At 43.3% G+C, this 25,172-nt stretch overlaps 1 protein-coding gene across 1 annotated transcript in view; it reads left to right on the forward strand.

Moving 5' to 3' along the window:
• Positions 1–20,340, forward strand: part of GTSE1 (G2 and S-phase expressed 1) — a 43,242-nt gene extending 22,902 nt beyond the window's left edge. The window contains exons 9-12 of the mRNA XM_068276312.1: positions 1,198–1,404; positions 14,841–15,012; positions 16,335–16,484; positions 19,652–20,340. Of these exons, the coding sequence (XP_068132413.1) occupies positions 1,198–1,404; positions 14,841–15,012; positions 16,335–16,484; positions 19,652–19,741 (619 nt within the window). The 3' untranslated portion in view covers positions 19,742–20,340. The remainder of the gene's footprint in view (positions 1–1,197; positions 1,405–14,840; positions 15,013–16,334; positions 16,485–19,651) is intronic.
• Positions 20,341–25,172: the final 4,832 nt, after the last annotated feature.

Genomic DNA, 25,172 nt, shown 5'->3' on the forward strand with positions numbered 1-25,172 from the left:
CCCCACTGCAGTATACATATTGAAAAAATAAGTGTATGGTAGGTGACATGAAGAGCTGCATATTTACAGTACAAAATGTCACTCCTCTGGTGGCGCGCAGTACAGCCATGGTGTGCGATTCACGACTGCCAAAGACTTTAGAACTATTAAGTGCCAAATTTGCTGGTGGAGCCTTGTAGCTAAATTCTCTTGGAATACTAGAAATAAACTGTTTAGAGATGGTCAATGAGAATCGAATAATTCTGACTTCCATGCAAATTGTATGCACCGTGAAATTGGGGCGATCGCATTTGACAAAGTGAATCAGATTGGCCCAGTTCCCTGCTGCATACAAACCAGAATGATTTGCATCTCATTGACATCTAAAGCCTGGAACCCACTAGTAGTGCTTTTCGAAGTGCTTGCTAATGTAACACTATGGATGACTTAGAGGAAAAAATTGCATCTCTCAATTGACATCACACATAGCATTACATTAGCAGGAATTTTTCAAATCACTGGCACTTAGAAAACGCTGTTATTGGGTTCCAGGCCTCACACTGTTCATCAGTCTGCATAGCCCTCCTCACATGGGGTGTGTGTGTGTGTGTGTGTGTATATATACATTACTCCAGTACTAGTAAGTATTAATCCATCTACTAAATGTTATATGATCTGACTAAATGTTATATGATCTGACCAAACGCCAGTCGTCCAAGGCAGGGCTGTGGAGTCGGTACAAAAAAATAATCTGACTCCAACTTTGACTCCTCAGTTAGATTCCTTGGACTCCAACTCCTCCTATTTACATATAACACTCTTGTTGATTGAAAGTATGTAACACAGTAGGTCTTGTTATCACTGAGCTAGAAGAATAAGGTAATGTTTACTTTTTAGAGCACGATGTTGAGTAACCTGCAACACAATAACCGCTTTTCCAATTTCACAAAGTGATCATCTTAACATACAGGCCCAACAGTATTTGTTGATAACATGCATATCTTATTCCTTATCAGTTGTGTGGCAAAACATAAAAGTAAGGCAACTAAGCATGCTAATTTTTAATCCCTGCAAGCAATTCTGAAACATACAGCAGATGCTCCTGGTCTTTAAGTACAAGGTTTCCCCTGATATTATCAAGCAGTGGACCTTTGATATGTTGCATGGACTGATTGCGGAGTCTCTTCATAAGCAGTGTTTGGTTTTACTTTTCTTTAGTGGTATTGCACAAAGTACTCCAGTAGTTGTTGGAAAAGGTATACCTGCAACTCCCAACTCAAAGCATACATCTGCTCTGCCAACACCAGTAAGTCGCAGAATGTCTGGAATTGTAACACCAAGAACGGTCTCAAGAACTATTCCATCTCTACGTCCAACACCAGCGACTCAAACATTACCAAAGTCGTCCATAAAACCACTGGCTGAGTAAGTACTACTTATTTGTGTTTTTTTTATTAATTTTTTTTGTTCCATTCAAGTGTTTAAGCTATTTTGTAATTTTTTTTTGTCATTTTTGAGTTAAAAAAAAAAATGTTTTCTTTCCATTTTTAAAATAAAAAAATTGTTCTCAAACTACAAAAATACTAAAAGACAAACACTTGTATCGCGCTTTTCTCCTGTCGGACTCAAAACGCCAGAGCTGCAGCCATTAGGACGCGCTCTATCAGCAGTAGCAGTGTTAGGGAGACTTGCCTAAGGTCTCCTGCTTAATAGGTGCTGGCTTACTGATCAGGCAGAGCCGAGATTCGAATCCTGTGTCTGAGGCAGAGCCCTTAACCACTACACTTTTTTGACTTGTTTGCCACTATTATACATAGAAATGTTGGTGTTAAATGTGAAGAAAAAGCATATCGACAAAGCAGTACAGCATATTGACTAGATCCTAGGTTCTCAACATGCGGTACGCTTACCCCAGGGGGTACTTCTGATGGTTCCAGGGGGTACTCGGGCTTGATGCACTTAACCAAGAATAACCAATTTAGAGTTTTAGAAAATTATAAATCTTATTTAAACACCAAATTAGTATTTTAGCTAATTAAAAGCAATAGTAAATTCTAGGAAGTTGTTTAGAACCATTATCATGCACTACGATTCAGTATATATTTAAGGGGTACTTTTCATAATGGTTGCTATGCTTGGGGGTACTTGGTGAGTACACGGGTTTTAAAGGGGGTACATACCAATAAAATGTTGAGAAACACTGGACTAGATCATACATTAGTATAGCACTATGGATGCTGCCATGAAGTTTATGCAATTTAACACTATGGCTTCAATTAACTAAGCATTCCTGCATTTGATAATGCAGAAAACAGATGATTTTTTTTATTTTCAGAGCATTTTGTAAAATGTGAATTCACCAAGGCTGTTACCGCATGGCAAGCAGAAATTACCAAGCAGTGAGGTAAATTACCGACCTGTGCGGTAAACATCTCAAATGTCCACAAATGTCAATTCATGAGATTAGAGCATGTGGTAAAGCCCAGTAACTTGTTTGCTTACCGGCAGCTCAGATGTCTAAAGCCAGCTTCTGCATGTGATAAGACATGACTGACAAAAAACAGCCCCTGCCTCCTGCAATTCCCACTGATAGGCTGTGACACCTCCAACCTCTACAGCAGTGCACAAGAGACCACCACACAAGTTTTCCCATGCAGCACGTCAGATGTTTAACCTTTTAGGTTCCTGTTTGAAGATGCAAAGGAGCTAGTGGATAGATCACCTAAGCATGGCATGTTTAAGGTCTCTTGGAAGTTCATCTAAACTGTGGAAATTAAATAAAATGTTAAAGACTAATAGACAGATTTAGAGTGAGCAGAGGGAGTATGTAACAAAACAGACAACTCCACACTGTTCTACTTACCACTTACCACTGTTCTTCTGGAGTAGCAATGCTGCAGCAGGATGTGCACCTTAGCAACCAAGGGGCAGACTGCTGCAACAAGAAAGGGAATAGGAGCGCAGCTAAGGCTAGACAGGTACTGGTGGTAGGGGATTCAATTATTAGGCGTACAGATAGGGTAATCTGTCGCAGAAACCATGAATGCCGTACAGTCTGTTGCCTCCTGGGTGCTCGGGTTCGGCAGGTAGCGAAAAGAATTGACAGATTATTAGGTGGGGCTGGGGAAGACCCGGCTGTCATGGTACACATTGGCACCAATGACAAAGTTAGTGGGAGATGGAAGGTTCTCAAAAATGATTTTCAGGTACTTGGAGATAAACTTAAAGCAAGGGCCTCCAAGGTGGTGAAATACTGCCAGTGCCATGTGCTACATCTGAGAGACAGAGGGAGCATAGGGAGTTAAATAACTGGCTGAGAAATTGGTGTAGGAAGGAGGGGTATGGGTTCCTGAAGAACTGGGAAGACTTTGAAGTTGGCTACAGGTTCTACAGCAGGGATGGGCTGCACCTTAATGGGGAGGGTGCAGCTGCATTGGGGGAGAAGATGGCTAAACGGTTGGAGATTTTAAACTAGGATCTGGGGGGAGGCGGGAGGATAAAGTCTCAATACGTAGACAAGATGAGGTAAAAAGACAGTGGGAGCCTAACATTATGGGTGGTGGAGAGGGGGGTGTGGACAGTGTAAAGATTAAGGAGGTTGGTAAAACTTCAAGTAGCCCATTTCATGTAAACCAAATTGGTAAATGTGGTGGTTAAAATATAAAGTGCATGGTAACCAATGCTCGGAGCCTTGCAAATAAAATAGATGAACTAGAGTTCATTCTGAATGACAAAGGCTATGACATTGTGGGAATAACCGAGACATGGATGGATGAAAGCTATGTCTGGATAGCTAATTTAAAAGGATACAATGTGTTTAGCAAGGATAGAACAGGGGAAAAAGGTGGAGGGGGTATGTCTTTAAGAATTCTTTTACAGCTGTCCTCAACGATGAGATGGAGGAAGATTGCGAAGATGTAGAGTCCATTTGGGTAAATATTCATGGTGGAAATAAAAGTTGCCAATTGCTAATTGGAGTATGCTACAGGCCACCTCATATTAATGAAGCTGCAGAACTGCGATTACTACAGCAGATTGAAAAAGCTGCAAGTAAAAATGAGATCATAGTTATGGGCGACTTCAACTTTCCAGACATTGACTGGAGTATTGAGGCTACCCATTCTGGTAAAAGCAGCAGATTTCTGGCAGCACTACAGGACAATTACTTGATTCAAATGGTAACGGAACCAACTAAGGGGAATGCGTTACTGGATCTGATCATTTCTAATAGACCAGATAATGTATCAAATGTGCAGGTTCAAGAACATTTGGGAAATAGTGATCACAACATGATAATGTTTGATCTGGTGACTGATAGGCCACAGGGCAGCAGGACCACAAACTTTTTTTAGAAAAGCAAAGTTCAATCAACTTAGGCAGGCACTAAGTTTGGTGAACTGGGATAATGTACTACAAGGGGAGGACACTGAAGGGAAATGGCAAGCTTTTAAACTTATTCTCAATCAATATTGTAGTATGTATATCCCATATGGAAACAAAATATCTAGGAATAAAAAAGGCCTCTATGGATGAATAGGAAGGTTAGAGCTAAAATGAAGAGGAAAAAGAATGCCTATAAGGTCCTAAAACCTGAGGGGACTGAGGCTGCTCTAAGCAATTATAAGGAGTGCAATAAAAATTGTAAAAAAAAGAAATTAGGTTGGCAAAGATCGAAGCTGAAAATCAAATCGCTAGGGATATTAAATCTAACCCAAAAAAGTTTTACAAGTACATCAACTCTAAAAAAAGAAAGGTTGACTGTATAGGACTCCTAAAGGATGAGGGTGGGAACTCAATGGTAGATAACCAAGGTAAGGCAGAGTTATTAAATGCTTTCTTTGCTTCTGTCTTCACAAAGGAAACAGCACTGTTGCAAATTACAGAGGCAGAAGAGTCTCAATCTTCTAACTGTAATATTAAATACTTAACGCAGGAAGAAGTAAAGGTAAGACTAAATAAATTAAAAATGGACAAGGCACCTGGCCCGGATGGCATGCATCCTCGGGTCCTAAGGGAATTAAGTTCAGTTATAGATGAACCCCTTTTTTTCCCACAATCCTTCAGGGCAAGGTGAGACGTCGCCCCTCCCAGACGCAGGAACAGACAGCACTTCCCCTATAAAACATTGTAACAGTTAGTCCACCCACAGTGCTGTTTGTTCCTGCGTCCAGGCAGGTCGGCATCTCCCCTAAGGATTGAGCCTGTGTGCTGGGCTGCAGGTTTTAATTCTATGGGCGGCTGAGATGGTGGTACCGAGGCCATCTAGCCTTCGCTTCACGCTTGACACCCGAGTGAAGTTTGCCTACCTTTCTGCTCCTAACTGTAGGAGGGCAAGTGTGGAAGGCATGGCGTTCTTTTCCCGCTCTGAATGAGGTTGGTTCCGGAGCGCAGGTAAGCCGCTGGCGTGCTGTTGCGGGCTGAGCGTGGGGAGGTGCATGGCGCATGATGGACGCTGGTCCAGATGGTTCCCCTGTGGCGTGTATCTTCCGGCGGGTATGTCGGAAGACGCGTTTTAGCTTGTCGGGCCTTCTCTCCGTCACTTCCGGTTCCGCCTCTGTGAATTCTAGGCGGAAGCATAAGAGAACGCTGTGCGTGGCTGGCGGGCATTAGTTACTCTGCAGAGGAGAGACTGCTGTCTTGGCTGCTGGATGTCTCCAGGATGTCGGCGCCGGATAAGGCAGAGAGTAACCCAGCCGCTCAGAAGGTGAGAGTATGGGATCTCTTTCTGAGCCATACGCTAAGGTGCATTTGAATGGTGCTTATATCTGCTGTTTTTTCTCTATATATTTTTCAGACTAAACAGAATGATGCAGGAGATAAGGCGAGGCCTCCTCCTACCTATAAGCGATGCCCTATGTGTAGCGTTAAGATGCCATTGCCATACTCCAAAACTTTGTGTCAACAGTGTATGGAGAAAGTTTTAGGAGAGCAGTCAGGTCCCTCTGTACAGGAGACTTTGCAGGCTTTTAGGGAAGAGATTAACTCTTCATTGGCTTCATTTAAATCCTCTTTAACAGTAGCATGTGCTTCTACTTCTCAGGTTGCTACTGTGTCTGTTCCTGTTTTGAATTCTATCTCAGAAAGTGAGAATCAGGATCAGGGGGAGACAGGGGTTAGTTCGGCTGAGTCTGACTCTAGAGAGATTGAAATTGATACATCTTCTAGATTCAAATTTCGTGTGGAGGATACTGAAGCCTTGATTGCAGCTATTAATGATACGCTGGAATTGAATAAGGATACAGTGTCTGGTCTGTCCATACATGATCAATTATATAAGGGGATGGAGGAGAAAGAAGGTCTTACTTTTCCTGTCCACAATGCTATTAAGCAGTCGATTCTTAGAGAATGGAAAGATCCTGAGAAGAGGCTGCTTATTTCCAAAACAGTAAAACGCAGATTTCCTTTCACTGTTGAGGATTCGGCTCTTTGGGACAAATGTCCAAAATTGGACGCTCCTTTTTCCCAAGTTTCCAAACCAGGTGATTTGGCATTTGAGGATTTAGGGGATCTTAAAGATCCGGTAGATAAGAGAATTGATGCTTATCTCAAGAGATCTTGGGAGGCAACGGCAGCTTCCTTTAGGCCTGCGGTAGCTTCTACATGTGTAGCCAGAACACTAGAATTATGGGTCAATCAACTGAAAGCTAGCATTCTGGCGGGTGCTTCAGTTGAACAGTTATTGGAATCCATCACGGTTATAAATAAGGCGGCTAACTATTTGGCAGATGCCTCGGCGGAAGCGGTTAGGTTTACCGCTAGGTCAACGGCTCTGGTGAATGTGGCACGCAGGGCTCTGTGGTTAAAAACTTGGGATGGTAATTTAGCATCCAAAAACAGACTGTGTGGAGTTCCTTTTTCTGGAGATTTGCTGTTTGGTCCAGATTTGGACTTGGCTCTAGAAAGGACTTCGAATAAAAGAAAGACCTTTCCTAAGAAGCAAAAAACGGCAAATAAACGTTTTTTTCGTAAACCAAAAGCTGATCAAAAAGAACCGGTTAGAGAGCAGAAAGGAGTCAAAAGATGGTTCTCTGACAAATCCAGAAGAGGGGGTTTTAGGTCTAAGCCCTCTGAATCTCAAACGAAGCCACAATGACTCGTTTGTGGCGGTGGGGGGAAGACTAAAATACTTTGCCCACAAATGGTCGATGATGGCAAAAAGTCCATTCATTCGGCAGACAGTCAAATTCGGTTATCAGATAGAGTTTGCTTTACCCCATCCGTCAAGATTCATTGTGTCAAGACATCCAAAGGATCCGGCTCTTTTTCCCGAGATCCTGCAAATATTAAAAAATATGTTGGATCAAAATGTGGTTTGCAATGTTCCAAAGAAGGAACAAAAAGAGGGTTTCTATTCAACAATATTTCTGGTAAAGAAACAATCGGGAAGATTCCGATTGATTCTAAACTTAAAGACACTAAATCCGTTCATGAGAAAGAAAAAGTTTCGTATGGAAACGATTTTTACAGTAAGAGATCTGTTATTTCCCGGGGTTTTTATGGCATCTCTAGACCTCAGAGATGCCTATTGGCACGTCCCAATTCACAAGAGGTCACAGAAATTCTTAAGATTTGCCCTCCAAATAGACGGGCAGGTAAGGCACTTTCAGTTCCTATGCCTCCCGTTTGGGATCACTTCTGCACCAAGGATATTTACAAAAATCCTAGGCGAAGCTCTAATGCCATTAAGAGAAGAGTCGGTCCTTGTAGTGCCTTATCTGGACGACCTACTGATACTGGGAAATTCGGAGGCACAAGTAAAGCATCATCTGCAGAGAGTATCAACTCATTTACAATCCTTGGGCTGGATTATAAATCGAGAAAAATCATGCCTAGATCCAAGCCAAAATATGGTATTTCTGGGTATTCTGATAGATTCTTTAAGTCAAAAGTTGTTTCTTCCACAGGAAAAAGTGGAAAAGGTAAAATTGGCAGTTCAAAAATTGCAGGAGGAGTTACGACCTACGCTAAGATTGGTCTCCCGAGTGTTGGGGTTGATGTCCTCAACAATGGTGGCAGTGCCATGGGCATTGTCTCATATAAGGAGACTCCAGCGTGTATTCCTGGAGAATTGGGACGGTCAGCCTCAAAGCCTGGAGATTCGTGTAAGAATTCCAGCATCAGTCTCCCTGTCCCTTCGATGGTGGTTGGAAGAGGTCAATTTGTTGAAGGGAAGACTGTGGAAAGAGCCGGTAGATCAGATTTTAACCACGGATGCAAGTTCGTGGGGTTGGGGGGCTCATGTGGAGCATTTGGCCTTCCAGGGCAAATGGTCAAAAACAGAGTCCCAAATGTCCTCGAATTGGAGAGAATTGAGAGCTGTGAAATTGGCCTTGATTCAAGCGAAGACCATTCTGGGTCAATCGCACGTCCTGATTCAGTCAGACAATATAACAACGGTGGCGTTCTTAAACAAACAGGGAGGCACGAGATCCCTGTTATTGCAGGAAGAAGCGGAAGAGATTTTATTTTGGGCAGAAAGGAATGTGTTGTCCTTGAGAGCAGTCCATCTCAAGGGCACATTGAACATAGACGCAGACAAATTAAGCAGAAATGCAATTCGGGCTTCAGAATGGTCCTTAAACAAGAAAATATTTTTACAGATTGCGGAGAAATGGGGAACACCATCAGTGGATCTGTTGGCAACACAAGAGAATGCTCAGGTACAAAGGTATTATTCTTTGAACCCGAGAGACGATGCGATTGGAGTAAATGCGTTCAATCACCAATGGAATTTTCATTTGATGTATGTGTTTCCACCTCTAAATATGATCCCGGCTGTCCTCATGAAATGGAGGGATCTGAGAGGACGCATGATTCTGATTGCGCCTCGCTGGCCCAGGAGGAGCTGGTTTGCAATGATGAAGTCATTTACAATCGAGGAGCCTTGGATGCTACCTCTCATACCGGATCTGCTAGTTCAGGGGAACCTGTGGCATCCGCATCCAGAGCGCCTGAATCTGGCAGCTTGGATCCTGAATTAGACTGGTTAAGGGGATTAGGAGTGTCCAATAAAGCAGCTCTGACATTGATCGGAAGTCGTAAAGATGTTACGAGAAAGATCTATTTAAAATACTGGAAGACTTTCCACCTTTGGTTGCGAAAGTCAAAGTTTGATAAACTATCTATCCCAGCAGTCTTGGATTTTCTCCAGGATGGTTGGGATAAGAAGTTATCGGTCAGTACATTAAAAGTTCAGATGGCAGCCCTTTCGGCTCTGTCGGGTCTTCCGATTTCTTCATCTCCTCTAATTTTAAGATTCATGAAGGCTGTATCAAGGAAATCTCCGGTTTTTAGACCGTATGTATCTCCATGGGATTTATCCATAGTGTTGCAGGGATTGTCTAGAGGGCCGTTTGAGCCATTGACAGAATGTTCCCTTAAGAATCTCACGCTTAAAGTAGTGTTCTTAATTGCAATAACTTCAGCAAGAAGGGTAAGCGAATTGCAGGCTTTATCAGTTAAAAATCCATATTTTCAGGACTTTCAGGATAGGTTGGTGCTACAGACTGACCCGAAATTCTGTCCAAAGGTGATGTCTAAATTTCATAGATCACAAGATATAGTCTTACCTACATTTTGTGTAGATCCAAGTTGTGAGAAGGAAAGAGTATTTCACACATTGGATGTTAGAAGGTCAGTATTGGAATATTTAGCCAGGACGGCTAGGTTTAGGAAATCAGATTCATTATTTTTATTATTTGCAGGCAAGAATGCAGGGCAGGCTGCATCTAAATCTACAATTGCAAATTGGATCAGGTCAGCTATTATTGAGTCTTATAGAGTAATGAAAGTAGATCCTCCAGCTTCTTTTAAGGCTCATTCTACAAGGGCCATGGCAGCTTCATGGGCAAATAGGGCAGGAGCTTCTCCTGAGCAAATCTGTAATGCGGCGACGTGGTCGACCTTTTCTACATTCATTCGCCATTATCGAGTGGATGCATTATCGGCTCACGACCAAGCGTTTGGAAGGAAGATTCTCCAAGCAGTGGTCCCACCCTGAGGTTGTATTACTTGTTAATCGTCTCACCTTGCCCTGAAGGATTGTGGGAAAAAAGCAGAGTTAGTACCTGCTAACGATGTTTTGAACAATCCTTCAGGGCAACGATCCCACCCGGGTGTTTTGTCTTTGTCGGATAATGGCACTTTGTGTGGGTTAGTTGGTTGTTCACCTGTCGGTACTTGTCTAAACGCACTGAGGGTGGACTAACTGTTACAATGTTTTATAGGGGAAGTGCTGTCTGTTCCTGCGTCTGGGAGGGGCGACGTCTCACCTTGCCCTGAAGGATTGTTCAAAACATCGTTAGCAGGTACTAACTCTGCTTATCTTATCTTTTGTGACTCTCAACTGGCAGAGTTCCCGTGGATTGGTGTACAGCCCACGTTTTCCCATTATTTAAAAAGGGCAAAAAATCAGATCCAGGAAATTATAGACCTGTAAGCTTAATATCAGTTGTATGCAAACTATTTGAGGGGTTACTAATGCTGGGAATACACGTTTCGTTTTAGCCTTCTATTCGTTCGGTAAACGAATTGAGTGTTGAAAACGTATGTGAAAATAGTCATAATCTCATTATAGTTTCGATTAATAGACCCCAAAAACGAACGACTAGTGATCGAACATGTTTGATATTATCTCTCTTTATCCATCTAATCGAGCCATTGGTAGGCTTGATGGCTGTTCAGATCGATTATATATTCGTTTATGCCGTCCGTCCCTGTACTACGTTTCGTTTCTTTGCAGCCTTCGATCATTGGAAAAACGAAACCATCAGAATCGGAAAAAAAAACAAAACCGTGGGTGGTGATATTAACCGTACGGTCGATTATTTCGGGATCGAAAAGGACAAAAGGCGCAATCGAAACGAAGTTAAAGAGACTCCGTAACAAAAATTGCATCCTGTTTTTTTATCATCCTACAAGTTCCAAAAGCTATTCTAATGTGTTCTGGCTAACTGCAGCACTTTATACTATCACTGTCTCTGTAATAAATCAATGTATCTTTCCCCTGTCAGACTTGTCGGAGTGTGTCTGGAAGGCTGCCAAGTTCTTCAGTGTTGTGGTTCTGCTATGAACTCACAATTCCAGGCCCCTCTCTGCACACTGCCTGTGTGTTATTTACATTAGAGCAGCTTCTCTCTTCTCTCTTATCTTTTACAAGCTGGATAAATCGTCCTCTGAGCTGGCTGGGCTTTCACATACTGAGGAATTACAAACAAGAGCAAAGCTGTTTGCAGGAAGAAAAGAGCCGCCTGAAACTTCAGTGCATGGGGGAAAGAAACAGACAAAGAATCTCTTGAGATTCAAAAGGAAGGGTGTATACAACCTGCTTGTGTATGGATGTATTTTTCTATGTGTGGACATACTGTACATCAACCTACTTCCTGTTTTGGTGGCCATTTTGTTTGTTTACAAACAAACTTTTTAAAACTGTTTTTAACCACTTTAATGCGGCGAGGAGCGGCGAAATTGTGACAGAGGGTAATAGGAGATGTCCCCTAACGCACTGGTATGTTTACTTTGGAGCGATTTTAACAATACAGATCTTCTTTAAACGAAGGCAAAAACGAAACGTGTATTCCCAGCATAAGAGATACTATTCATGACTTCATAGTAGAAAATAATCTTAATTCACAGCATCAACATGGGTTTACTAAAGACAGGTCCTGTTTGACTAACATGCTCCGCTTTTATGAGGTAGTGAACACTAATATGGATATTTGGAATGCTGTAGATGTGATATACTTGGACTTTGCAAAGGCCTTTGACACTGTTCCCCACAAAAGTCTGGTGCAAAAGTTGAGATGGAAGGACTGGGGAAGAGTCTGTGTGCATGGATAGGGAACTGGCTAATGGACAGAAAACAAAGTTGTGGTCAATGGATCATACTCAAAATGGGAGACTGTTAGCAGTGGGGTCCCACAGGGGTCTGTACTGGGTCCAGTGCTCTTCAATTTATTAATGACCTAGTAGATGCAGTAGTGAGCAATGTTGCTATTTTTGCAGATACAAAATTGTGCAGAATCATCAACTCTCAGGAAGATAGTGTCATATTGCAACAGGATCTGGATAGGATAACTATATGGGCAGATACATGGCAGATGAAATTCAATGTTGAAAAATGTAAAGTCATGCATTTTGGTCGTACCAATGGTCTAGCACCATACAAAATAAATGGGATACAGTTGGGGACAAACTTGGAGAAGGACTTAGGAGTTAGGGCTGCACGATTTTAGGGAAAAATTGAAATTGCGATTTTTTTTCACTCAGAAATTGCGATTTCGATTTTTTTTTCACGATTTTTTTTTTTTTAAAGCAAGCTTTAGCACTAAATTGCACATGTATGCAAGTGGGGCCTTCTGTGAGGACGCTGGGCTGGGGGCAGTTAACAATGTACGGTGTATTGCCGACCAACACCATCTCAACCTCCCCCATCTACACACACACACACACACACACACACACACACACACACACACACACACACACACACACACACACACACACACACACACACACACACACCTTCTTGCATTATAGGTATCCAAATTACCACACACACCCCACTCCTCTCCTGCAGTATAGGTAGCCATGTGACCCTCCCCCCCCCCCCCCCCCTCCAGTATAGGTAGCCAGATGACCTACTGCCCCCCGTGTAGTATACATAGCCACTGGTGGTCGTATATTGGGTGGCAACAGACCTCCTGCAGAATTGCGAGCGGAAGGAGGGAGTATAGGCAGTAGCTTTTACTTCTGAGCTTTGCAAACATTCAATCAACGCTTCTGGCTGGAACAGAGTACGCTACAATACCGTAGCTTCCTCTTCTCTCTCCCTCTTTACCCGGCATCTCTCACATGTAATTCGCCGAGATGTCCGGTGGAGGAGAGACAAGCAGACGCTAGCTACGACTAGCAGTGAATGTTAATGAGCCGGGCAGCGGGGGGGGGGGGGGGGGGGCGCGAGTCCAGTCCAGAGCGGCACACAGCGCCACCAATCACTGGATAGAGATGGTATGACGGCGGCGGTAGGCAGAGCTGTACCCTCTGTACAGCTCCGCCTACCGCCGCCGTCATATACCATCTCTATCCGTAGATTCTGCCAATCAGTGGCTCTTTGTTACAGCGCGGCGGTAGGCGGCCAAGCGCAGCGAGCGCTGAAAAAAACGAAGCTACTGACGATCTGAAGATCGTCTGCACGCGAATCGCGGTTTCGGTTTTAAACCGCAAAACCGTGCAGCCCTATTAGGAGTACTCATCGACCACAAGTTAAATAATCGTACTCCATGCCAAGCCGCTGCAGCTAAAGCTAACAAAATTTTGAGATGCATTAAAAGGGAAATAAACACTCGAGATGCTAGCATAATATTGCCCCTGTTTAACTCTCTAGTAAGGCCACATCTGGAATATGGAATTCAGTTCTGGGCACCACATTACAAAAAAGATTGCAGTTTTAGAGCAGGTGCAGAGACGAGCAACAAAATTGATACGTGGGATGGAGGGTCTCTTACCAAGAAAGGTTAGATAAACTGGGTTTATTTAGTCTAGAGAAAAGATGCCCTAGAGGGGATCTAATTAACATGTATAAATACATCAGAGGGCAATATAATAGCCTAGCGGATGAGCTTTTTGTCCCTAGGCCTTCTCAAAGGACTAGAGGACATGATCTGCGCATGGAGGAAAAACGTTTTAGCCATTTATTTAGGAAAGGGTTCTTTACAGTAAAAGTGATTAAGATGTGGAATGCATTGCCACAGGAAGTCGTTATGGCAAACTCTATACCTGCATTTAAAGGGGGCTTAGATGCTTTCCTTGCGTTGAAAGACATCCATGGCTACAATTACTAGGTAATGCCTAATGATGTTGTTCCAGGGATTTTATCTGATTGCCATCTGGAGTCGGGAAGGAATTTTTCCCTTTTGGGACTAATTGGACCATGCCTCGTAAGGGTTTATCGCCTTCCTCTGGATCACCAGGGATACGTGAGGGAGCAGGCTGGTGTTGTACTTTGTACTGGTTGAACTCGATGGACGTATGTCTTTTTTCAACCAAACTAACTATGTAAACAGGTTTTTGTGAATTGAACCCCATTTCTGCCACACCTGTGAAAATCTTAATAAATTAGCAAAAAGTCTAAAATACCGAATGCTGTATTTTCCTGACTTTTTTTTTTTTTTTTAATTTTAATCTAATAGCCTTTGATGAATTGAAGCCATTGCCTGCTGCCCTGAATTTTACCACAGTGGACCAGTAGACATGGCAAAAATGCCCATGCTTTCCTATGGGCACTTTTACACACCTCTGGTGTTGTAAATGGCTTTATACTGCAAAAGAAGTTTGACCAATGCATGGGTGTTAGTTTTTGTTTGTGTGTGTTGCTAGCCTGCAGTGTAGCAACACGTTTGTACCGTGTCAGTATGAAATATCTCCCGAGGGATACCGATCTTCACCAGGCAACATTCCTTGTACTTGTGTATGAGGCTTTAAATGCAAGAGCTCGCTAGTAATCACATTGCGGTGAACAAAACAAGTACAATTCGCAAGACTCCTAAGTTTCCAGTTTTTGTTTCGAGTTTGTTTGTTTTTTCTACCTCATGTCAGCAGAAAATGTTAACTGTCAGAATCTGCTTGTATTCACTGGTTTAGTTGAACAAGGTTTATTGAAACGCTGTGGTCGTTCCTATTAACAGTGGCCATAAGTCTGTTCTTCACATCAGTACAGGAGCTGCACTGATGTCATGTTGCATTCAGCATGCTGCCTTTTTGGAGATTTTCATGGTGCTTAACAAAACAGAGTTGCACAACAACTTTTTATTTGGTGAAAAGGAAAGCTTGTGCTTTAACCATACGTAAATAATATCTTCCAGATCTGTAGTGTGTGAAGAAGTAAATCTCAAGGTCACACGGTTTCCGCAGTCTCCTTCAGACGATTGTACTACTGCTGCAGAAATTTGTTGCACCTTGAACTTTTCTCCAGAGAACAAACCTGTACCTGCTGTTCAGTCTGAAAACCCAGGAGCACCGCTGCAAAGCTCCGAGGTAAGTAATCAGCACTCACAATGGTATTTGAGGACTTGCACAAAAACAGACTTTAGTCTTCAGAAATTACCGGTATAATGATTTTTATAAATTATCATAGGTTATACATTGCTGTGCCTATGAATACTATCAGTGTTCTCCCCAGGCTCTTTTAGTGAGGTGCTCCTCCCAGCTAATTTTGGTGACCACCCGGCTATCATCTCCTCTCCTCATCTGCCTCTTATGATGTTAGCAGAGTTGTGCAGAAAAGCACTGAACCTACTTTCTCCCCCACCCGGCTACTTTTTCATGCCACCCGGCTGGGAAAAAAAATCTGGGGAGAACACTGTACTATGGTGTAGAGCCTTCATTTACGGTACAGAGATTTCAAAATGCAAGGTACAGGTAGCCCACACCTGTGCCTCCTCCTTTCTCACCTGCCTTCCACCCCATGCCTTGTCATGCCACAATTTATATCTGTCAGATCAGCACTTTGGGCAGAGAGTGATCTGTAAAACCTTTTGCATACTGCTTTTAAAGTGGGTCAGAGAAGAAAAACTAACCAGTAACTTGTCTATATATCTTATCTAAAATTTAGATAGATTCGTTAGTAAATCTAGCTGCAAACAGCTTCAACAGTATTTATTCCTGTGATCAAACAAGAGCAGCCATATTCTGCTTATTACACAGGCAAACTGCTCTGTATCTTCACCCATCAGCCTGTGAAAACTCCTCTCTTCTCCCCTCCTTGCCTCTTAAATCTCTGGCTGGTAACGCCGCCGCCTCCTCCTTTGGAAAAAAACTCCTCCTCCCCAGACTAAGCTCCCATGAGCACTTGCTACATGGGAATCAGAATGCCTAGGTGCTGGAGGAGCTATGAGCGAGGCTTGTTTAGTTTATAGGGAATTGGGGTATTACAAAAAAAAAAAAAATTGGCGTGAGGAATGCCCTATAAACTATATGTAAGGGGCACAATTCGTTTATCTCAGATCCACTTTAAAGCCTAATGCTAGGTACACACCATACAATTTTTTTTTTTTTTTTTTTTTTTTTTTTTTTGTTAGATGGTTTGATAGATAAATTCCGACATGTCCGATCTTATTTTCGATTTTTTTTTTTTTTTTTCTGATCGATTTCTCATAGAAGTGAATGGCAATAGATAAGATAACAGAATCGAATCGGAAATCGATCGGACGGAAAATCGACCAAAAAAATGCAAATTAAGACATTTGAAACATGTACAGTATCATGAAGATGCCAGCCTGTGCTGTGGTTTTCCCTTTAGCGTATACAAAGCTTTTGTGGTTTTTGTTTTATGCTTCTTTCATGCAATTTTCCTCCAGGTTTTGATTGATATCGAAGTGGATAAAGCAGTTACTAAACTGAAGAAGCCATTTACACTTCAATATGATAGTCAGCCTTTGATTGATCTTTCAAATACTCCTGAAGTGAACAAGCAGCCGGCCCCATTGAAACCAACCAGTATTGCACAGGTAAGTAATTATGCTTTCACTCTTAGAACTACATTGGATCATCTGTAGGCTTTATATAACCCCATATTGAAGCTGCCCTCTACGCAGACAATTAAAAACATCACTGAAATACTGTATATGTATGATTTTGGAAATTCGGCCAGCAAGCTGACTACGTTTCAGCGCAAAGGACTTTATGCCCTTTCTATGTGCTGCACTTAGCAGCTAAGCACATCATTGAGTTGTATTCTCCGGTAAGCTGATAGCATTGTGTAGTGCAGCCTAACTTGCTCAAGCAGTGTAGGACAGTTGGCCAAAGGCAGATATACAGATGTTATACACAATCCACTTTTTTCCCCATTTTATCCTACATTAAACCAATTCCTTTGAAAACCCGGTTACATCTGTATCCCAAAACATGTATTGGACACCAATTTGCCCTTTGCAAATCACTGTACCCTCCAGTTACAAGAGGTGGCAATTTGAGGGGTTTTTAAAGCTCACCTGAAGTGAGAGGGATACGAAGGCTGCTGTAATTATGGCCTTTTAACCACTTAAGGACCAGGCTCCTTTTTCCCTGATCTGTGCTGCGTGGGCTCTCCTGCCCACAGCACAGATCAGGTTTGCTGCAGGGCAACCAGACTTCCCACCTTTCTGCTGGGGGGAGGGGGGGGGTCTGATCGCCACCGGCTATATGTGTTTAGGGGGGGGCTTTTCTTAAACCCCTTCCGCAGCGATATCCTGCGCTCCCTCTCCTGTAGGCTATGGGTGGCACAGGACGAATATCCGTCCTGCGCCGCCTCTAATAGGCTTCAGCCTATCAGACTGCGGTGATCCCCAACCAATCAGAGGCCGGGGATCGCTGATCTCCTTTACGGCGCTGCTGCGTAGCAGCTCCGTATTGATGTAAACACGGGATTTCTTCCCCGCCTGTTTACAAATAGCCACTCCATATATGACAAAGCCACATTTCAGGTCATCTACTGATACTGAGGGAGAGACTTATGCTTGTAAGCTGTAGCACATGACCCAATGCTAGTATATCTAATTCCTGAAAAGTTGTGATGTGGCGCTAGGAATGTGGTGCATTACTGGGTTTATAAAAGTGAGGCTGATTAGTTTACCAACAAAGGTTTACTGCATGCGTATAAAGCCATTCATATTCCGAAATCTTAAAGGAAATATTATGCCAGCATGTTATGATTTAGAAAGTAGTGTCAAAGTATTATGTCCAAGTAATCCTTCAATAATAAAGTGCATTCCAAAGCAGAAAAAAGATATGTGTATATATAACCATATGTTGCCTGAATTGAAAAATTGTATACTAAACCTAACCTATGATCCAGGAAACCACTCTTCCCAATCAAAAAACTAATTAGGAGAAACACCTGATCTGATCTCTAATAGTAAGCCTAGTTGCCTTTCTGAATGTCTCAAACACTTTCAGAAATTGTGGGCTTCTCTGCAATGCCAAAAGATATGCACTAAAATCTCTCAAGGCCTCTCTTCCATGCCTAGCTGCCAGCCGGAAGTGGCATTCGGTTGCTATTATATGCAGCCAAATGGCAGCCTTCAGTAATACCTAACATCACCCAGCGGCAAAAAACTGGTCTGGTCTTGTCTGAGCAGGTCAAATGCTGTGCTCAGATGCAACTGCATGAGGGGCAGTCTGTCCGCCACCTGTGCCAAGCGCTACTTAGTGCTCCGACAGTATATTGGAGCAGCTGACAGGTGGTGATTTCACTGCCTTCAGCTGCTCATGGAAAAGAGGCCTTAGTGCCTCAGTTACAGAAACAACCAGAAGAAAGGATAAATCTTACGGCGTGTAGAAGGGGTACTATACTAGCATAAGAATGGCTTAAAGGACTATTGAAGTGAGGGGGATATAGAGGCCAAACACTAGGAATCCAGCGCAGGAGATTTGGGCGCAGCCGGTGCCATCATAGACCGTAATAGGAATTACAGCTATAGCCGCGCACAGTGAGTACGGTAACTTTGGCGCCATCAAAATATGGGGTTGAAGTTACTTTTTAAAACACTAATTTGTCTGCCAGTAATCGCTGGAAGCTGAATTGTGCATTTTCCTACCATCCACGTCAACCTGGAGAGGGAGTAGTAATTAAACGCCGCCGGGAGTTGTGCAGGAGCAGGGTTAGCCATGTACCGGCTATATCCACTTGCGCCCAAGTCTCCCAGCAGTTTTTTTTTTTTTTTTTCATAGGTGCGCTATTTCCTTTTAAGCAATGCCAGTTGCCTGGCTTTGCTGCTGATCCTCTGCCTCTAATACATTTAGCCATAGACCCTGTCCCTGAAGAAGCATGCAGCAGATCAGGTGTTTTTGACATTTATTGTCAGATTTGACAATATTGGCTGCATGCTTGTTTTTGGTGTTATTTAGACACTACTGCTACCAAATGGATCAGCAATGCTGCTAGGCAACTGGTATTGTTTAAAAAGAAACAAATATGGCCGCTTCCATATACCGGTACTTCTCACTTCAGTTGTCCTTTTAACTGTGGTTTCTCTGATATAAGTGGACCTAGGATTTTCATGCAGACATTGTAGTATTGCGCTCACATGATGGTGTAGAATGTTTCTTCCTGGATCCTGGTACCTAAGAAATCGCCACCGGGAGACTTGGGCAGAGGATACAGCCGATATATGGCTTACCCTGCTCCAGTACAAGTCCCAGCAGCGTTTACTAGTCCCCTACCTCCCTCTCTCCAGGTCACCGTGGATAGTGGGGAATTATGTCTTTCGGCTGCCAGTTATTGCTGACTGATGAATTCGTGGTTTAAAAGTAACTTCTGCTCAGTCTTCTGATGGTGCTGAAGTTACTCACACTGCACCGCTATATCCGTAATTCCAGTTACGGTTTATGGTGGCGCCAGCTGTGCCCAAATCTTCTGTGCTGTTGCAGCACTTGCCTGGTAGAACCCAGAGCCCCAATTCATCTGAACTGGTCATGTTCAAGTTTAGGGTCTGTACGTGTCCTGTACAATGAAGCCCCTTGTGCACAAAACGTATCCGACGTGCATTGCTGAATAAGTTCTGTATAGAAGGGCTATGCACTGATACAATTCAGGTGTCCTTTAAACATGCTTGGGAAACGGATTTGATTATACAGCCATATTATGAAGTAAATGTTTTAATCCATGCTTTTTTTTCTTTCCCCATCTGCATACAAGCTGATTGACTTGAGCTCTCCTCTTATAAAGTTGAGCCCTGCTGCCAACAAAGAAAATGTGGAATTTGACTTCCCGCTTGTGAGCTTTTGAACTTTACCGGACATCTTGGACATTAACATGGTAGCACCCTGCATTCTACAGCCCTGCACTACTTGAGATGAAATGGACTGCACAAATGCTTCAAGCTAAATTCTGCATACTCCAGTCTTTCTTCCAAATGAAGAGATCAACCCTCTTCTAGATCATGCAGAAAACTGGGTCTGGCTGAACTAGTTTCTCGTGGTGAATGCCTGATATTCAGTATCAATGGTTGGTCCTTGCTGGATATTCCGCTTAATCATTGCTGATCTTACTTGTAAAGTATAGTAAATATTGATCTGCTCAAGTACACATTCGGATACTTCTACTTTAATGTCTAGTCTTTATGAATGATGTACATTTTTTAAATGTTGTGTGAAAAGAAAATGTTTGAAAAAAAATGGCTGTAATGAGCAATGCCTTTATGTATATTTTTACTAAAATTGTATAATTAAAGATATTTGGTACAATGCTTTGTATTCAGCTGATATGAAGGCTGTGAATGTTTTCCTATGATGTGACCTATTTAGATGTAACTGGAAGCCCGTGTGACCACCAGTCTCACAGTGCTGCCAAAATGTAAGTGCCTAATAAAAAGAAACTTGCAAGTGCCTGTTCTACAGTCTAGTCTAAGCGGTTACCTGCAGATGCATTCTGGGAAGGCAAACAGTTTCATAAGAATTCTGGCATGCAGGTTGACTGTAGTCACAGGAAAACTCAATTGAGCTGAATTTTCATATAAGCTTCTATTACCTGTCATGGGCATGTGTGGGAGAACTTGCCAGGGATTTAAACGGCTCAAAAGTGAAAGCAGGTAGATCAAGTTTGGTTTCACATTACTCTAAATGGATACTTGTCCTGGGTGGAATCATTGATGACTAGATGCTTAGCTTAAAGGATACAAATTAATGAAAATCAGATTTACTTAACTCTTATCTGGGGTTTCCTCCAGCCCCTAGAAACCTATGTCTCCCACACCGTAGCGCCACTTTCTGCCAGTGTCCTGGGGTCACCTCCATAGCGGCCACTGACCTAGCCAGGTTGGCAGCTTCAATGCATGCGTGAGCATTGGGGGGGCTGGCTGGCCAGGTCAGTGGCTATGGAGGGGACACCAGGACCCTGGCAGAAAGTGGAGCTGCGGTGTGAGGGATAGATGGGCTTCTGGGGGCTGGAGTAAGCCCAAGGTAAGTAAACTTTGGGCTCATGTATCCTTTTAAGTCAAAACTATTCCACACTTGAAGCATAGATCTTAGTAATTGCTAGCATCAAGCTGATGAGTGTTTTATTACACCTTTTGTAAGCTAAAGTGTGAAATTCCATAACCTAAAAGGTAAACTTTTGGCTTTACATGACTTACAATGGGGCTGTTTTGTGTTTTGTTTAAAGTTTTGGGTAGTGTTATTGATATGAATCTGTGAGGTTTAATTGTCATTTCCTATTACAGATGATTCCCCTCAATTCCTGTCATTGACACTAGAGTCAACATTAGGACTGTACTGGGTGACATAATTGCATAGTGGATGGCACTCTCACCTTGCAGCATTTTGCTCTGCAGATCAAATCTGGGCCAGGACACCATCTGCATGGAATTAATGTTTCCCCATGTCTGCATAAGTTTCTTTGTGGGATCCTCTCACATCCCCCCAAAAAATAGGTTTAGTTTCTCCAAAAATTGGCCTAGAGTTAGTTAAAACATAAGATGACTGACTATGGTAGGTATTAGATTGGTGCAGCATAGCTTCCGCTCACACAACACTCTGCATTGCCTCTGTTGGGAGTAGTGCAGGATGGGGCATGCACTGGGATACTGGTGGCTGCACGGGACTCTGGGTGTCTCCTCCCTACTATGGTGACCTGGAGCATCTCTCTTCTCACCCTCACTCACTCTTTGATACTAGAAACTATCTGTTTCTTTACCCACTCTTGTATTCTCCTCCAACCAGTTCTCTCATTTTTACTCTTTGGGCTCTTTCACACTGTGTCCATTGTGGTGCAACCCAATGCAATTATATTCTTATGGGGTGTTCACATTGCATGGATCGTGGTGGGTTCTGATGCAGCATTGCACAGCATGTGTAAACAGGGTAATGTGAATATTTACATTGTACTGTGTGCTTCACTGTATAGTCGCACTGTGTCTAATGCATGGTGCAACTTTTTGGCAGTGTTGCAATGGTATTGCAACAAAACCTGTTCAGTGTGACAGGACCCTTTCTGTCCACCCATGTTTTCTGTGACCGCCTACTCTGCAAGGGGACCACTAGAGGACACTAGTTGAGCTAAAAAGTTGTTGGTGCTACTGTTATTTATATAGCACTGACCCTTTCTGCAGCACCCTGTACATACAATTGTGCTCAGAAACAACTGTCTTTACTCTTTTTAAAGCAGAACTACTACACAATCCCAAATATTATTATTTATTGTATTTATAAAGCGCCAACATATTACGCAGCGCTGAACATTAATTTAGGTTAGAGACAATATTTAGGGGTGACATATAGCAATATGACAATACAGGAATACAAGAAAACCAGATCACACACCATAGCATGAGTACCAGGTAATGCTTAGTCAGTCACTGGAGGGGAGCATGGAGATTAGGCAAGTTAGGTTCACTCAGATGCATAGCATGGGTTCACAGTAATGGAGGTGCAAGATCAGGTAGGACACAAGAGGAGGACCCTGCCCAAAGGCTTACAATCTAGAGGGAGAGGTAAGGACACGAATTGTAGGGGACCAGAGTTCAGCTGTAGGTTTAGAGCACATGTGAGGGGTGGTAGGCCAGAGTGAAAAGGTGAGTTTTGAGGGCTTTCTTGAAGATGTTGAAGGAGGGGGGTGCCCTAATGGGTGGAGGTAGGGAGTTCCATAGTGTTGGAGCAGCTCTTGAGAAGTCCTGGAGGCGTGCATGGGACTGGGTGATTCGGGGGGGCGGTTAGGCAAAGTTCATTGGAAGAGCGGAGTGAGCGGCTAGGTGTGTACCTCTGAGTAAGATCGGAAATGTAGGTTGGACAGGTTTTGTGGACAGATTTGTAGGTCAGACACAGTATCTTGAATCTGATTCTGGACTGGATAGGAAGCCAGTGGAGGGATTCTAGGAGGGGATCCGCCGTGGTGGAGCGATGGGAGCAGTGGATAATTCTGGCTGCCGCATTCATGATGGACTGCAGTGGGGCTGTTCGGGTCATAGGGAGACCAGACAGCAGGGCATTGCAGTAGTCAAGGCGGGAAATTATGAGGGCATGGATGAGGAGTTTGGTGGTGGCAGAGGTCAGGAAAGGGCGAATCTTACAGATGTTACGAAGGTGGAAGTTGCAGGACTTAGTGAGGTTTTGGATGTGGGAAGTTAAGGAGAGTGCGGAGTCCAGGGTGAAACCCAGACAGCGGGCTTGAGAGGTAGGGCGAATGGTAGTGTGGTTAACCGTGACATGCACATCTGGGAGGTTCGTGGATGGCCGGGGTGGGAAGATCATAAATTCCGTTTTGTCTAGATTTAGTTTCAGGAACCTAGCGGACATCCAGGAGGAGATGGCTGATAGGCAGGAGGAAATATAAACAAATATAATAAAACTTCTATTTTAGTAAACCTGATTTTTGGATGGGAGCATGCACCATACGTCAGAGAACCATGGTTGGTTCTGACTAGCCTGCTCCCTTATCTGCATGCTACTCTGGGCCTACATTGATTACTTCAAAAGCACCAGCCAGTGTGACCTATGCTTCTTGTGTAAGCTGATTACGGAGGCTAGGAACACACTAGGCAGAAATGCTAGTGTTTTTGCTATTGAAAGTCTATGGGCTGCATGTAAAAAAAAAAGCATGTGTTTTTCAAAATGCACAACTTGCTGCATAATTTTGAAAAATGTAAATACACATATACTGTATCTCAATGGAGATGCACAGGACTGCATTTTCGATGCCTTTTTTTAAAAAAAGATACTGTATTTTTCACCATTAATCAAGGTAAAATATTGAAAAGTGCAAAACACATCCATGAAAAACCTGCACAATGCAGAAAATGCATGGTTTTCTGCACTGTCTAGTGTGCTCCCAGCATAAGGAAATTGCTTATCATCTGTGACTTGCTAGTACAAGGCTGCAACACTAGTGTCATCCATGCTGCACAGAAAACAGCGGAACACACTAAGTGCTGTACCTTCCTTAACTGGTGATGCGTATGATTCTTGTGCAAACTGTTGCATGCAAATCCCTGCATATTGAGCACTGTTCATTTTGATCTTGTGTAAGCGTTGTCTGTGCTTGCTTGCTGAGAAGAAAAAAAATGACTCCCAATTGACAGTACTATAGCAGTGTTCTTCCCACCTAGTATTACCCTCCTTCCCCACTCAGTCACCCCCTCCCCACCCAGTGTCATCCACCTCCTCCAGTGTCTCCCCCCTGTCCACCCAGTACCACCCTCCAATCAGAATGGCCTTATCAGCCCTGCGCCCAGTGAGTAGCCCACCCTCCAATCAGCACAGCCACCTAGCCACATCAGCCCCACCCCCAGAGTGCTGCCCACCTTCTGATTGATGCAGCTCTGCCTCCAGCGTGCTGTGTGAGAGCCAGGCCAGCCCCAAATGGACAAGCTTCAACCAGGAACAGGTTAAGGTGAGACTGCTCTCCCCACCCAGTCAGTGTCACCCTCCTGCTTCATGTCAATGTCGCCCTCCTCCCCTCCTAGTGTTACATTCCTCCCCACCCAGTGTCTCCCTCCCTGTTACTGAATTTTAACATGTCGGTTGCTGGTTTTTTTTTTTTAATTTGATGGTCATAATGGCTGCATTTGGTACTTTTGGGTTATTGTTGCAGTCAGCAATGGGATCACAAGTGCTTACTCGTTATTCAAATGAGCATTAATTGCCACAGCTGAGTTGCTGGATTACATGTGGTTAGTTGCCCATGATTCCGCTGTCCGCCCTGCATTCCAAACAGCTTGCATGCGTCCTATTGGTCACATTGCAAGCCTTGGCACGCGCACTTCCTCCTTCCGGCTTGAAGGAGTAAGTGTGCCGTGGTGAGGCGTGCAACGCAACCAATAGCGTGCAAGCTGATTGGAATGCAGGGCAGACAGTGGAATCATGGGTAACTAACCCCTTGTAATCCAGCCACTCAGATGCGGCAATTAAGGCTCATTTGAATCACAAATAAGCACTTGTGATTACTCGTGAGCCCATTGCTGGTTGCAGTATTTGGCATTTTTAGGGGGCACATGATTACTAAATGATATGCTAAGTGGCTGAATAGTGTAATGGTTAAGGGCTCTGTCTAACACAGGTGAGCTGGGTTCTTGGCTCTTCCTGTTTCAGTAAGCCAGCACCTATTTAGTAAGTAGTTCTTGGGTGAGACTCCATAACACTGCTAATAAGTGCGCTCTAGTGGATAAAGAGGCGCCCTTGTTGTATAAAATACGTTAAAAAACACTAAAAAGGAACAAGTGAGGTGG

This window comes from Hyperolius riggenbachi, chromosome 3 (assembly GCF_040937935.1).
Source record: "Hyperolius riggenbachi isolate aHypRig1 chromosome 3, aHypRig1.pri, whole genome shotgun sequence".
Classification (NCBI taxonomy): Eukaryota; Metazoa; Chordata; class Amphibia; order Anura; family Hyperoliidae; genus Hyperolius; species Hyperolius riggenbachi.